Source organism: Oncorhynchus tshawytscha, linkage group LG01 (genome assembly GCF_018296145.1).
Source record: "Oncorhynchus tshawytscha isolate Ot180627B linkage group LG01, Otsh_v2.0, whole genome shotgun sequence".
NCBI lineage: Eukaryota > Metazoa > Chordata > Actinopteri > Salmoniformes > Salmonidae > Oncorhynchus > Oncorhynchus tshawytscha.
The window spans coordinates 36,271,556-36,287,793 of record NC_056429.1 but is presented as its reverse complement, the minus strand read 5'-3'; the positions used below and the strand labels follow the sequence as shown (position 1 = coordinate 36,287,793).

At 45.9% G+C, this 16,238-nt stretch overlaps 1 protein-coding gene across 1 annotated transcript in view; it reads right to left on the bottom strand.

Moving 5' to 3' along the window:
* The window catches only part of LOC112250035 (rho GTPase-activating protein 39-like), a 147,628-nt gene that overhangs the window by 30,422 nt on the left and 100,968 nt on the right, over positions 1–16,238 (bottom strand). The window contains 5 exon segments of the mRNA XM_042327949.1: positions 1–481; positions 661–930; positions 1,233–1,489; positions 1,491–1,600; positions 14,187–14,612. The exon segment at positions 1–481 is cut by the window's left edge and continues 272 nt beyond it. Of these exon segments, the coding sequence (XP_042183883.1) occupies positions 1–481; positions 661–930; positions 1,233–1,489; positions 1,491–1,600; positions 14,187–14,612 (1,544 nt within the window).

Here is a 16,238-nt window from a genome sequence, read left to right as displayed (position 1 = left end):
CCGAGTCCCAACTGCTCCTCTGCTTCATCACCTGCTGGGCCTCCCACGCCAGCCTGGCCTGGTTCATCACTGCCTCCGACAGGGTCCCCGACATTGGCCCTTCCTCCCGCTCCACCCCACCACCCCCTCCACAACTCCCCAGCTCCTGAGGCAGGGAGGGCTTCCGGGTCTTGCGTTTGCGGTTGCCACCGGGCGAGAAGCCCCCTCCTCCTGTTGACCCGGAGAGGGAGAGGGAGTGGTGCTGACTGGAGCTCCAGGACATGGAGTCCTCGTAGAGCAGCCTCTGGCCCCCGCCTTCGCCCCCCTCCCCACCCCCGTAGTCCAGCAGCAGCCGGGGGTCCCGGATCAGACTCTGGCTGTGTTGGAGGGTGTAGGATCCCCCGTAGGAGCCCCCATAACCCCCCGTGGAGGAAGGGGTGGCCGTGGAGGTCCCGTAGCGAAGGAGGCGGTCGGACGTCTTAAAACGCGGGCTGGAGGAGGACTGTAGGCGGAGGAAGAAGAAGAAGAAGATGACTTTATTGTCCACTGTACACAAGACTGATGCCAGCAACTCTCCAGTTACCATCACACTCCCAACCACACTTTTCCCTGTCAGACATGGGATTTGAACCAGCAACACTCCAGTTGCTGGTCCATCTCTCTAACCTTCGGACTACCTACCTGTTCCACATAGACCAGCTGTTTGACGTACTCCTTCCCTGCAGGGCTGTACTCCAGACTCTGTGTCTTCTCTGGGCACTTCTGTCTGGTCAGCACTAGCTGACCGTAGGGGGAGTGGCTCTGTTTGGGCGAGAGGTAGAGGGGCGTCCCCGAGGAGGGATTTCCCCGGGTGGGGGACTTCCCTGTGCCGTACAGCAAGGAGGAGGAGTCAGAGCCCAGGTGGCGCATCACATCTGTGGGAGGTTCCTCGTAGATGGGCGGGGGCTGGTACTATAATAATAATAATAATAATAATAACAATACATTTGTGTCCTACAGTCAAGGACAAGTTCAACTTATGTTAAAAAGTTAATTAACATAAAAGTGCAAGTGAAGTCAAATCTTATCGTATTTAAATCGTAGGGCAATTAAAATGAATCAAAAGACCGGACGAAACAGGACAGACACATACGGATACAGGGAAAAGGCAGGTAGAACACAGTCAAATCACAAGACATAAACTAGCTGAAAGGTGCGTTTGAAGGTGTTTTTTACGAATGTGTTTGTGTAACTGTGTTGCTGGAGCGTCCTACCTCCGAGGGGGGCTCCTCGTAGAGGGGGGGTTCATAGGCATAGCGGGGGGAAGAAGGTTGTGAGTCAGCCGACGAGCGCCGGTGGGTCCCTGTTCCTCCGCCCCCTAGCTCCGCCCGTTTTAGGAAGGGCGACTGGTGGCGGTCAACATAGAGGATGGGAGAGCCGTCAGGGGCACCATCAGGGGGGGCGGAGCCTCCAGAGGAACGGCGGGTACGGGAGGCTGTGCCGGGTGCAGGGACTGGGGGAGGGTGGGGGGTCGCAGGGTGAGTAACCATTCCCCTGGTGAGAGAGGAAGCTGGGTTCTCTGTCTGTCACCTTGATCAGCATCCTCTCCTTAGTACCTGTGTTCCACCTGAACGGAGAGGTCCTGAGAGAGGGAAGGGAGGGGGAGAGAGTGAGCGAGGGAGAGAGTAAGTTCATTATTCCATCTGGCAGCAGGGACAGAGCGACAAGGAGCTGGCAGGTGTTTCTGAAGTGACTGATGAGAAAGAGTGTCGTGTCCAAACAAAATCCTGACAAAGTTGTGACGCAGACACCCCACACAGTGAGGCAGCATTTCAGCATTTCAACTTTCCCATAGACGAGTTAGTGATTGGAACAGAACAGAACAGTCGGAGACAGGAGTGAAACCCCCTAGCCTGGTCGCAGGTCTGCTTGTGCTCTCTTCCCCAACTCCTGTGGCGTGACAATGACCATGGGAGTTGGCAGGCCAGCACAAAAAGATCCGGGAACCAGGGCTCTGTACAGGTGAACTGGTGGTGTAGCCAGTCACACAGGAGACATGACTGCAACATCAGGACCTGCTGCTCAGGGGACTGGCGAGAAAGCTAATCGAGGTATTCTAATAGTATGGTTGAAGTGTATCGTTACGGGTTGTTGTAATGCGATATATGATAATAATACAATGTTTTACTGTCACATTCACCAGATAGGTGCAGTGAAATGTGTTGTTTTACAGGGTCAGCTATGGTAGTAAGGCACCCCTGGAGCAAATTAGGTTTAAGTGTTGAAGGATGTTTTTGACCCAGCACTGAACCTTTTGATGGTCTAATATGAGTTACCTTAACCACACATCACTTGCGCTACACAGTATATAACAAAAAATACAATATATTGAGCTAGGCAGTAGCAGCCACTGCAAGAAGCCCCCGGAGTGACAAGGTGCCTGCTAGGGTTGGTTGAGATTTCACAATGCAGTGGACCACTCATGTCCCTTGACCTCTCCACCAACCCTACAGCACCAGCGGTTCGATGCCAACGTCATCACTCAGCAAATCGTCGGTCACTCAGTCAATAGTCTGCAGCATTGCAGAAAATATGGATATTCGGGACTTCTTCCGAAAGAGTGGCAAAACAAGCGAACGGGTTGAGTTGGTTGAGGCAACAGTGAATGAGGTGGAGAGGGCAGAACAGCCATTAAGTCAAAGTGCAGCAGCAGCAGAGTTGGCTAATTAGCTAGTCTCCCTCAGCATAAGGGTTGGCTAATGCTAATAAACTAGCATTAGCGTTCAGTACCCTTAAACTATTGGGTGTCCGTCAGAGTTAGTTAACAGTATATTTAGTGAATGGGCAAGCTAAGGATGTTGATATAAGTCATGATATTAGGAAAAGTGTTTATTTCCGGCGAGTGTATTTGATGGGTTTTGATTCTGTAGCTGGCTAGCCACTTCGGTAGCTACTGGCTGAAGCACATATCTTCTGACAGTTACACAGTGCCCCCCTGTGGACTGAAGCTGAACTTTACTACAATATTACATTTAACCCTGTTTAAAATTAGCAATGTTGAGGTGGTAGAACTGACAAAATGCAAAGAATCATAGAGGTCTTATAAACTATTCCATTCTACAGGTAAACATGCTTGGCTCGTGTCTGTCATTTGCATATAGGATATGTAACTATTTGTAAAAAATTGTCCATTGTTAAATTTGTGAAATTATTTCATAGAGCTTTTACTTTTATTACTCTTTTTATTCACTTTTTTTTAACATACTTTTTCTATTGTTGTTGCATTGTCTGCAAGGTTAACCTGCAAGTAAGCATTTCATTACACTTGTGTACTCCATGTACTGTATATCATGTGTATATATACACACATCACAAAATTAAATTAATCACAGAGGTCTTATAACTTAGTACATTCTACGGATCATTTTTTGGGGCTCATGTCTCTTTATATTCATATAGCCGAGGGGCTATGCAGCTACTTATCTGTCATGTTATGTGGACAATTGAATGTTTCTTTAGTTGAATTGCCCTAGTCGTGTCAGTAACTTTAAAGAGCGACTTCTCCTAAAAAAACATTTCTCATTTAGAAAACAGCCTATTTTGCATCGACGTGAGTCAGAAACATTTATTCTACTGTCAAAATTGACTACAAAGTGTAAACAGAATATTTTTGGTCATAAAGTCAGTCTCATCCAAAACTGAGTTTTGTAAGGCTTGTGGTCGTGACTGCATCACAACGTTCATTTTTTAATTTTTAATTTTACCTTTATTTAACCAGGTAGGCAAGTTGAGAACAAGTTCTCATTTACAATTGCGACCTGGCCAAGATAAAGCAAAGCAGTTCGACAGATACAACGACACAGAGTTACACATGGAGTAAAACAAACATACAGTCAATAACACAGTATAAACAAGTCTATATACAATGTGAGCAAATGAGGTGAGAAGGGAGATAAAGGCAAAAAAGGCCATGGTGGCAAAGTAAATACAATATAGCAAGTAAAACACTGGAATGGTAGTTTTGCAATGGAAGAATGTGCAAAGTAGAAATAAAAATAATGGGGTGCAAAGGAGCAAAATAAATAAATAAATTAAAATTAAATACAGTTGGGAAAGAGGTAGTTGTTTGGGCTAAATTATAGGTGGGCTATGTACAGGTGCAGTAATCTGTGAGCTGCTCTGACAGTTGGTGTTTAAAGCTAGTGAGGGAGATAAGTGTTTCCAGTTTCAGAGATTTTTGTAGTTCGTTCCAGTCATTGGCAGCAGAGAACTGGAAGGAGAGGCGGCCAAAGAAAGAATTGGTTTTGGGGGTGACTAGAGAGATATACCTGCTGGAGCGTGTGCTACAGGTGGGAGATGCTATGGTGACCAGCGATCTGAGATAAGGGGGACTTTACCTAGCAGGGTCTTGTAGATGACATGGAGCCAGTGGGTTTGGCGACGAGTATGAAGCGAGGGCCAGCCAACGAGAGCCTACAGGTCGCAATGGTGGGTAGTATATGGGGCTTTGGTGACAAAACGGATTGCACTGTGATAGACTGCATCCAATTTGTTGAGTAGGGTATTGGAGGCTATTTTGTAAATGACATCGCCAAAGTCGAGGATTGGTAGGATGGTCAGTTTTACAAGGGTATGTTTGGCAGCATGAGTGAAGGATGCTTTGTTGCGAAATAGGAAGCCAATTCTAGATTTAACTTTGGATTGGAGATGTTTGATATGGGTCTGGAAGGAGAGTTTACAGTCTAACCAGACACCTAAGTATTTGTAGTTGTCCACGTATTCTAAGTCAGAGCCGTCCAGAGTAGTGATGTTGGACAGGCGGGTAGGTGCAGGTAGCGATCGGTTGAAGAGCATGCATTTAGTTTTACTTGTATTTAAGAGCAATTGGAGGCCACGGAAGGAGAGTTGTATGGCATTGAAGCTTGCCTGGAGGGTTGTTAACACAGTGTCCAAAGAAGGGCCGGAAGTATACAGAATGGTGTCGTCTGCGTAGAGGTGGATCAGAGACTCACCAGCAGCAAGAGCGACCTCATTGATGTATACAGAGAAGAGAGTCGGTCCAAGAATTGAACCCTGTGGCACCCCCATAGAGACTGCCAGAGGTCCGGACAGCAGACCCTCCGATTTGACACACTGAACTCTATCAGAGAAGTAGTTGGTGAACCAGGCGAGGCAATCATTTGAGAAACCAAGGCTGTAGATAATTTTAGAAAGAAAGGGTCCAGATTGTCTAGCCCGGCTGATTTGTAGGGGTCCAGATTTTGCAGCTCTTTCAGAACATCAGCTGAATGGATTTGGGAGAAGGAGAAATGGGGAAGGCTTGGGCGAGTTGCTGTTGGGGGTGCAGTGCTGTTGACCGGGGTAGGAGTAGCCAGGTGGAAAGCATGGCCAGCCGTAGAAAAATGCTGATTGAAATTCTCAATTATGGTGGATTTATCAGTGGTGACAGTGTTTCCTATCTTCAGTGCAGTGGGCAGCTGGGAGGAGGTGTTCTTATTCTCCATGGACTTTACAGTGTCCCAGAACTTTTTGAGTTAGTGTTGCAGGAAGCAAATTTCTGCTTGAAAAAGCTAGCCTTGGCTTTTCTAACTGCCTGTGTATAATGGTTTCTAGCTTCCCTGAACAGCTGCATATCACGGGGCTGTTCGATGCTAATGCAGAACGCCATAGGATGTTTTTGTGTTGGTTAAGGGCAGTCAGGTCTGGGGAGAACCAAGGGCTATATCTGTTCCTGGTTCTACATTTCTTGAATGGGGCATGTTTATTTAAGATGGTTAGGAAGGCATTTTAAAAAATATCCAGGCATCCTCTACTGACGGGATGAGATCAATATCCTTCCAGGATACCCCGGCCAGGTCGATTAGAAAGGCCTGCTCGCAGAAGTGTTTCAGGGAGCGTTTTACAGTGATGAGTGGAGGTCGTTTGACCGCTGACCCATTACAGATGCAGGCAATGAGGCAGTGATCGCTGAGATCTTGGTTGAAGACAGCAGAGGTGTATTTAGAGGGGAAGTTGGTTAGGATGATATCTATGAGGGTGCCCGTGTTTAAGGCTTTGGGGAGGTACCTGGTAGGTTCATTGATAATTTGTGTGAGATTGAGGGCATCAAGTTTAGATTGTAGGATGGCTGGGGTGTTAAGCATGTTCCAGTTTAGGTCGCCTAGCAGCACAAACTCTGAAGATAGATGGGGGCAATCAGTTCACATATGGTGTCCAGAGCACAGCTGGGGGCAGAGGGTGGTCTATAGCAGGCGGCAACGGTGAGAGACTTGTTTTTAGAGAGGTGGATTTTTAAAAGTAGAAGTTCAAATTGTTTGGGTACAGACCTGGATAGTAGGACAGAACTCTGCAGGCTATCTTTGCAGTAGATTGCAACACCGCCCCCTTTGGCAGTTCTATCTTGTCTGAAAATGTTGTAGTTTGGAATTAAAATTTCGGAATTTTTGGTGGTCTTCCTAAGCCAGGATTTAGACACAGCTAGAACATCCGGGTTGGCAGAGTGTGCTAAAGCAGTGAATAGAACAAACTTAGGGAGGAGGCTTCTAATGTTAACATGCATGAAACCAAGGCTATTACGGTTACAGAAGTCGTCAAAAGAGAGCGCCTGGGGAATAGGAGTGGAGCTAGGCACTGCTGGGCCTGGATTCACCTCTACATCCCCAGAGGAACATAGGAGGAGTAGAATAAGGGTACGGCTAAAATCTATGAGAATTGGTCGTCTAGAACATCTGGAACATAGAGTAAAAGGAGGTTTCTGGGGGCGGTAAAATAGCATCAAGGTATAATGTACAGACAAAGGTATGGTAGTATGTGAATACAGTGGAGGTAAACCTAGGTATTGAGTGATGAAGAGCGAGATATTGTCTCTAGAAACATCATTGAAACCAGGAGATGTCATTGCATGTGTGGGTGGTGGAACTAATAGGTTGGATAAGGTATAGTGAGCAGGACTAGAGGCTCTACAGTGAAATAAGCCAATAAACACTAACCAGAACAGCAATGGACAAGACATATTGACATTAAGGAGAGGCATGCTTAGTCGAGTGATCAAAAGGGTCCAGTGAGTGGAGAGGTTGGTTGGGGGTCACGGCGATTTAGACAGCTAGCCAGGCCATCGGTAGCAAGCTAGCATAGGATGGAGGTCTGTTGTTAGCCACCTCTTGCGTTCCGTCAGTAGATTAGTGGGGTTCCGTGTGGTAGAGGGGATTAATCCAAATCACACAACAACAACAAAAATAAAAACAATAGATATAGTTATAGAGGCCCAAGAAGAAAACATAATAATAATAGGCCGCAGATCTGCAGGCCGCAGATGGGCGTTCAGGTAACGTCGCGACGGAGGAGCCAGCCGGATCTCCTTCGGGTAGATAACGTCGGCAGTCCAGTTGTGAAGGCCCGGTGGGGCTCCGCGTAGGCAGTAAAACGGGTCCGGATAGGTGACTGCAGCCCAGGAGTGATTGATGGAACTCAGGAGTGATTGACGGAGCTGGCTAGCTCCGGAATAATTGATGTTTGCTCCGGAATCGACGAAGGCCGATAGTCACACGGATAGCAGCTAGCTAGCTGTGAGATCCGGGTATGAATGTCCAGAGAGCAGTCGAAATCCAGGGACATGGAGAGAAAAATTGGTCCGGTATGTTCCGTTCCGAGCCGCGCTGCGCCGTACAGAACTGGCGATAGATTTTCGAGCTAAAGGATAGCTGATGACCACAAACCGTGGTTAGCTGAATACTAACGATTTGCCAGTAAAGAAGCTAACTAGCTTCTGAACTAGCTTCTGATTAGCTTCTGGATTAGCTTCTGGCTAGTTTCAGGCTAGCTTCTTGGAGTTTCTGGCTAGCTTCTTGGAGGATTACAGATTTGAGGTAAATAATATAATAATAATTTTTTATAAATATAAATTGGTGAGGCAGGAAGGTAGGGTTTATGTCATTCCTGCACACATGCCCACAGCTGGCATTACACAAGTAATCATCAATTCGGAGTGCAGCTGCATGCGACCTGATCCTATTGCATGTGATACATTTGTGGTTGACTTTGGAAATCAATATGGGGCTATTTAGGGACCATCGGTAAATTACACAATGTACATATGTTCAAATTCAAATATCTCAAAATTTCAATGACTTAAAAACCTCAAACCAAATATAAATTGCAGAAATGCATAGACAAATATTGAAAGCATTTAATGAGAAAACAAAAAGGTGTGCAAATATTGTCTCTTTTACATTGTGTAATTTATTGAAGGTCCCTAACTAGCTCCGTAGATAGACTATCTAAAGTCAGGTCGCACACCAGCTGACTGAAGCTAATTGGCTAAATAATTTGACTAACTCTTCCCACCTGCGAACACACACACAAGACACCCACATCAAACCAAACCCCGAAACCAACTCACATTTGAATTCAGGCAGGCCGCTAGCATTTATTAATGAACCAAACCTAAAACGAGGCCAAATCAGGAAGTGCCCTTTACAACTAACTAATGGCATGTTGCACCTCTACCTTGCTACCATTCAGATGAGCCAGGGAGGAGGACAGATGAGAACAGCAGGCCAGTGGAGCACTTAGAACAGCAGCAGCCAGGGGCAAATGGTAGGGAAGAGGATGATTTAAGTGACCCAGACACAGGCTCAAAACAAATTCCGCTACCCCAGTATCCCCTTGACTGTTTTGGATTGCAAAACTAAAGACACACAAGAGAAGACACAGATACAGAAACAGAAGAGTAGATGATGGAGAGAAACACCAGACTAGACACAGAGACAGCAACAGAAGAATAGGATATGATGGAGAGAGACACCAGACTAGACACAGAGACAGCAACAGAAGAATAGGATATGATAGAGAGAGACACCAGACTAGACACAGAGACAGCAACAGAAGAATAGGATATGATGGAGAGAGACACCAGAAGAATAGATCAGGCCATAACAGAAAATGATAGATAAGGAGACATTAACAAACAAGAACCTGAGACAGCAACAGACAAGACACAGACGGCAACAGACAAGACCCAGAGAAAGTGACAGAAGAGGGTAGATGGAGAAGAACAGAGGTGAAATGAGCACACAGTAGACTGTATTACTTTAAGATGCTCTATAGATTCTAATTCATTTTATTTATTTGCACAAATCATAAGAGGTGAAATAAAGACAGTGAAAAAGTAAAACATGGTTTACGAAGAATTTCCAGGTGAGGAGGAAAAAGCCTGTGAAATTACTAGTAAAACAATTGTTTACTTTTACACTTTTTTAAAACCAGGGCAGGACGAGAGAGGAGGGTAGACAAGAGACAGCAACACAGCGTACTAAAATACAGCAACAGAAGAGGGCAGACAAGAAAGACAGCAACAAATGACACAGACAAAAGTGATGGAGAGAGGCACAGGAGGGGTGAGCACGCAATAGACCAACACTTAAATCTGCTCTATGGATTCTAATTACTGGCCAGTGTGTGGGTGTGTGTGTGTTAAGAGGGGTGTTTGGGTACTGTGGGATTTTTTAAAATCAGTTTGGCTCATTGGACAGGTCAGAGTCTATATGTTTGAAGTTGTTGAGTGTTTTTTTGGCAATACACTGTAGATGTATGTGTTCCAGAGTACAGAGTGTTCCAGAGTAGAGAGAACAACAGTAGCAACTATAATTGAGTACTGGCAGTGTCTGCTGTGGCAGGTGGGAAGGTGCAAGTTTCCTGAAAAATATCTAATGTCTCAATGTCCTAATCTCTCAATGTATATCTAAAAGTGCACCAAATTCATGAATTTAGCTGTTGAAATTCCTTCTTTTTTTGGCAGGGGGAGAATGCCCCCAAGACCCCCCTACTGGCTTTGAACTAAGCCTCCAATGTTTTCAAATCTTAGACGCCCCTCAAGGCAACATCGATACATTTTTCACCTTGAGTGTTTTTCAGTAAACAGTGAACAGCAGAGAGAAACTGTGAGAGAAATATAAATGATGAGTTTTGGGAGAAAGGAGGAGAGAGAGAGAGAGAGAGATGGAGGAAGTGGAGGAGAAAAGCCAGAGAAAGAGAGATGGAGGCGAGGATAAAGACAGAGAGAGAGAGAGAGTAGGGTGTGAAATTGATTGCAGCATTGGCCACCCTTGTCTTCAATAGTTCCATGCTCTGATGCCCAAGGCCACAGCTGAATGCTGGAGTGGCCAATGAGTGTGTGTGTGTGTGTGTGTGTGTGTGTGTGTGTGTGCGTGCGTTAAAGGGGGTAGGATTAAAGATGACAGTGTTGTGTGTGTTGGGACGGACCATACTTTGCTCGGAAGCCATGAGAAACAACCACCTCTCTTCTCTCTCTGTCTTTTCCTCGCTCACACTCTCCACCTCTCCTCTATCATCTCCTGATCTCCCTCCTGGACACTCTGTCACTCCCAGTCACCTTGTCTGTCTTCTCTTTCCATGTCTCCTCCTCTTCAGCTCTTTAAATCTCCCCCCCCTCTCTCTCTCTAGAAAGCCACTACAAAGTGAACATTGTTCTCCTCTCCCCAGTCATAAATAATTCATAGACAATCGACCTTCAAAATCAATTTACACATTCTCTCCTCTCCCTTATCTTCCTGCTGAGGGACCAAGAGGCCTTTAGCAAGCACAAAAATGACAGGTTGCCCATTGCGTTTTCTATCGACACTGTGTGTGTGAGTGGCTTCCACTCCTATCTGGAGGGTTACCTGGCTGGGTTTGTTGTTCTCATGTGTATTGACCAGGCATGGGTTTAGCCACCGTAATGATTTAATTAACACAATCAATCAATGTGATCAACCAACCCATCACCAACCAACTATTATAATGAAGTCAAATCAAAGGGGAATTGAAGGCCAGCATCGTTTGACGGACATCTGACACACATGGGCGGTAAGGGAGCCTAGCGGTTAAGAGCGTTGTGCCAGTAACCAAAAGGTCGCTGGTTTGAATACCTGAGCTGGCAAGGTGGTTGGGAAAAATCTGCCATTCTGCCCTTGAGCAAGGCAGTCGAACCTGAACAACATCTGCTCCCCGGGCACCGATGACGTGGATGTCGATTAAGGCAGCCCCCCGCAGCTCTCTGATACAGAGGGATTGGGTTTAATGTGGAAGACACATTTTGGTTGAATGCATTCAGTTGTGCAACGGAGTAGGTATTCCCTTTCCTTTCCCATACTGTATGTACACACACAAAATCAAATCAAACCGAATACAACAGGTGTTACCGTGAAATGCGTACTTAAAAGCCCTTAAACAACAATGTAGTTTTAAGAAAATAGATTTAAAGAAAATATTTACTAAATAAAGTTTTAAAAAAAGAAAAAGCAACACAATAAAATAAAATGATGATGCTATAATGATGCTATATGTAGCAGCAGGTGTGTGTGCTTGTTTTTTCAGGTGAGGCCGGGGCAGGTTGATGTGACAGCTGCAGTCTGTCACTCCTCACTCCAGATGGCCTCCCATGCAAGCACACACACTCCCAGACACACATATATGCTTAGTATATACCATGCATTACGGATGTGTTCATCAATATGCATGACCTTCAGGAAGTTAGGGTTCTAATCGACTCAACTCCACTGAACTTCAACTCAAACTCCGCCGCAGCAAAACACCTCTCTGTCAGGCTGTCCCCATCTAATGGTAGTGAATGATACTCAAACAGTGTTTGCATATACAATCTGACAGACAAATGCACTAACATCCATGTGACATTGGGTGATTTCTGAGAGGAGAGGGAGGAGGATAGTGCCAACACCCTTCAAAGTGTGGTTGAATAAAGAGAGTGCTTTATATTTAGGGTGCTGGCAACGCACTGGAACAGACACACACACACACGCACACACACACACACACACACACACACACACACACACACACACACACACACACACACACACACACACACACACACACACACACACACACACACACACACACACACACACACACACACACACACACACACACACACACACACACACACACACACACTAGTCAACAGACAGTGACATAGTAGGGAATAGGATGGCTCAAGGATTTCAGTCAATTCAGACTCCTCTTATTCTCCCTCAATCTTTTCCTCACCTCTCTCTCTCCACGGTTCCTAAATGGAATCCTTGTCTTTTTCTGTGGACCTCAAGGTCAATACCCACAATCCATCTGGAGGATGGCCGGTGTGACCGTGACAAACCAGTCTCGCTATTTAATGACCTGAAATCACAAAAACCCTCTAGAGGACAACTTGTACTGGACCACACAGAACAACATAGAGGGAATATACCGACATCAAATATTATTGAAATATGTTTGGTAATGGTGTGTGTGTGTACGTGTGTGTGTGTGTGTGTGTGTGTGTGTGTGTGTGTGTGTGTGTGTGTGTGGAGAAGTGTCTTTTTCCAGTTCTGGCAGGGACAGGAGCATTGAACACATTTACAGGACACTGCGACCCCGGCCAAGCGTTTCCACCAATCACAGAAGACTGCAGCAGATTGCAGCTAATAAGCAAAAGACAGACTCGTTAGAGAGAGAACAAGATGAATTGAATGAGAGGGGGAAGAGGAGGAGAGAGGAAAACTGAAGGTGAGTGAGAGAATGAGGAAATCTGAATGAGGAGGAGAAATGGGTCAATCAATAGAGAGGGAGGAGAGAGAGAGAGAAAGAGCAAGATAGAGAGATAAAAAAATGAGAGAGAGATGGGAAAAGAGAGAGCGACCGAGAACCTAAAGGATTTGTCTTGGTGGTCAGGGCATAACATTTACTTCTTGGTCCACCAGCCACTGTGGCAGGTAGATTAAACTAAATCTACCACCAACTCAAACTAAAAAAAAATGGATGAGCATGTTTTGTAATGTTTCTAAAACAATAAATGTATTACTAGTAAGAAGTAACTCATGTGGTATATTGATAATACATTTTTTGGTGTCCTGAGTCTTTAAACCAAAATATCACAGATGTTCACCTGCCCCTTTAAGGGCAGGAGGTTACCGTGGTAGCATGACTCAAGTCATGTTTGTGAGATTGTGAGATTGAGTTTGACTAGTAGAAGCGTTGTCTTCGCTTCCCTAGCTGTTGAAACTCAAACATAGAAAAACAAACCTAGTTTGTGAACAAAACAATGTAAATTGCCCCCAAAAAACAGGACAAAGACTCACCTCAGTAGACTTTTGTTTCAAGTTAATTAGATCATGAAACAAAAAGGCGGAAATACTACTGCAGCATTTATATTACTAGAAATGTGATCATACTTGACTATTTTATTCACAAATACAAGTGAAATGCTCGCATTGTGGAGCCCTGACCACCCGCCAACGTGGCTGGTGAAAAAGACATCGTATACATGCCAATGCCCAAATCTACCCGCATTTGGCCGGTGGCGGGTGTTCATTTTAGGCCCCGGTTATGGTCATAGTTCTGTATACGACCTGTCTGCCTCCTCCCTGTGGTCGAGTTCGAGTTAGGATTAGGATTGGGGTCAGGTACATTGTTCGTGTTTAGGGTTAGTGTTGTGGTTGTGTTAAGGGTTAGTGTTGTGGTTGTGTTAAGGGTTAGTGTTGTGGTTGTGTTAAGGGTTAGTGTTGTGGTTGTGTTAAGGGTTAGTGTTGTGGTTGTGTTAAGGGTTAGTGTTGTAGTTGTGTTTAGGGTTAGTGTTGTGGTTGTGTTAAGGGTTAATGTTGTGGTTGTGTTAAGGGTTAGTGTTGTAGTTGTGTTTAGGGTTAGTGTTGTGGTTGTGTTAAGGGTTAATGTTGTGGTTGTGTTAAGGGTTAGTGTTGTGGTTGTGTTAAGGGTTAGTGTTGTGGTTGTGTTAAGGGTTAGTGTTGTGGTTGTGTTAAGGGTTAGTGTTGTAGTTGTGTTAAGGGTTAGTGTTGTGGTTGTGTTAAAGGTTAGTGTTGTGGTTGTGTTAAGGGTTAGTGTTGTGGTTGTGTTAAGGGTTAGGGTTGTGGTTGTGTTAAGGGTTAGTGTTGTGGTTGTGTTAAGGTTTAGTGTTGTGGTTGTGTTAAGGGTTAGTGTTGTGGTTGTGTTAAGGTTTAGTGTTGTGGTTGTGTTAAGGGTTAGTGTTGTGGTTGTGTTAAGGGTTAGTGTTGTGGTTGTGTTAAGGGTTAGGGTTGATGTCAGCGTAGTGTGTATTTACCCGTCTGCCTCCTCGCCTGTTTTCTCCGATGCGTTCAGTTCCTGGTCTGGTGTTGTGGTCAAATTAGGGTTGTGGTCATGTTCGTGTAGTTTATATTGTGTGGTGTGTGTGCTGTGTTTACCTCTCTGCCTCCTCTCTGTTCCCATGTTTCTCCAATGTGGTCAGGTCCTGGTCCAGTGAAGACGAGGTGCTCCCCTCTCTACTGACGGCACTGCTCCTCCCTGGACTGTTATCCGCTGACGTCCTCCCTCCTTTGTCCGCCCCCGTCCCTCCCGGGCCGGGCACGTCCGTGTGCTGCTTCAGCGTCTGTAGCTTGGCGAGGGGGATGATGTCACAGGCCTGCGGGCGGTGCCAGACGGTGCGTTGCGTGGAAGCGTTGTAGTAGTAGAAGCGGGAGGTGTTGGGGTCGAACAGCTCCCACCACTGGTTGTCCCCTGTCCTCTTGATACGCACCCCCTGAGGGGGGTCCCACACACACTCTCCGGTGAGGAGGTTGGCGTACATGCGCTCCCGCGTGCGCGGCTCGATGATCTCAACCCACTCCAACCTGCAGAGGGGGACAGAAGAGGGGGGTTACAATATAACTTTATTGTCCAATGTCCAATCGGAAAAGGACCCATTTCTGATGCTGGAGGCCATGAGACATTGTAAAATGAAAACAGGGCCTGGACTGCATCCACTGTACGGTGGTAAAAATTGAACCGCTATGTAATATGGCATTAGGACATCATTGACCTGCTATATGCCTATACCAACCCCGTGTAAAGCTTATATGAGCCTCTTTGCAGACATGACTTTTGGCTTCAGCGTGTGAGCCTCTCTGCAGCCGGGAGTCTGCCTGTTAGCGCTTCTCTCCTCTCCTGTGTATGCCAGCTGGGTCATGATGTGACAACAACCTGCATCACCCAGACCATGTGACAACAACCTGCACCACCCAGACCACACCGCGTAGCACACAGACAACGTGCTAATGGGCCTGGGCTGGCCACTGCCAACTGCTGCTGAGGGTGTCTGGGTGTGTGTGTGTGTGTGTGGGGGGGGTTTGTATTTCTCAACTACAAAAGACACACAACCTCTCTTTCACACACCCTCTCTCTCATTCTCTCTCTCTCACCTCTTATCTCTCTTGCTCTGTCAGACAGAGCATAATGTTATGAATGTATGAAGCTAAAAGACAGGGCTGACCCCCCCAGTATACTGCCTACCCAGGGTCTCATGCTGCTGTAGCTGTAGGAGTATGATGGATGAGACAGTCGATAAAAATATCACTCTGGGGGCCTCTACAGCCCTCGTCATCATTAAAATACACACAAACACACACACACACACACACACACACACACACACACACACACACACACACACACACACACACACACACACACGCACTCCCTATCCCTACCATAGAGCCTGTGAGTACAGGAGAGTGTGTGGGTGCTAGTCTGCTCTAGTATCTCCAGCTCTCATCATCACATCACAGCATAAGTACCACTCCTCTCTGTGTTGTGAGCCCAAACATCATAGCCTGTTGGACGAGCACACTCAGCACACTACAACCCTGGTTAGGATCTGGACTTGGAGTAAAACATGTAATACTTGTATGTAACTAGTGTTATAAAACATATACAGTATATCACAAAAGTGAGTACACCCCTCACATTTTTGTAAATATTTGAGTATATCTTTTCATGTGACAACACTGAAGAAATGACACCTCGCTACAATGTAAAGTAATGAGTGTACAGCTTGTATAACAGTGTAAATTTGCTGTCCCCTCAAAATAACTCAACACACAGCCATTATTGTCTAAACCGCTGGCAACAAAAGTGAGTACACCCCGAAGTGAAAATGGCCAAATTGGGCCCAATTGGCCATTTTCCCTCCCCGGTGTCATGTGACTCGTTAGTGTTACAAGGTCTCAGGTGTGAATGGGGAGCAGGTGTGTTCTTTTTGGTGTCATCGCTCTCATACCCCTCCTACTGACTGGTCACTGGAAGTTCAACATGGCAAAGAACTCTCTGAGGATCTGAAAAAAAGAATTGTTGCTCTACATAAAGATGGCCTGGGCTATAAGAAGATTCCCAAGACCCTGAAACTGAGCTGCAGCATGGTGGCCAAGACCATACAGCGGTTTAACTGGACAGGTTCTATTCAGAACAGGCCTCGCCATGGT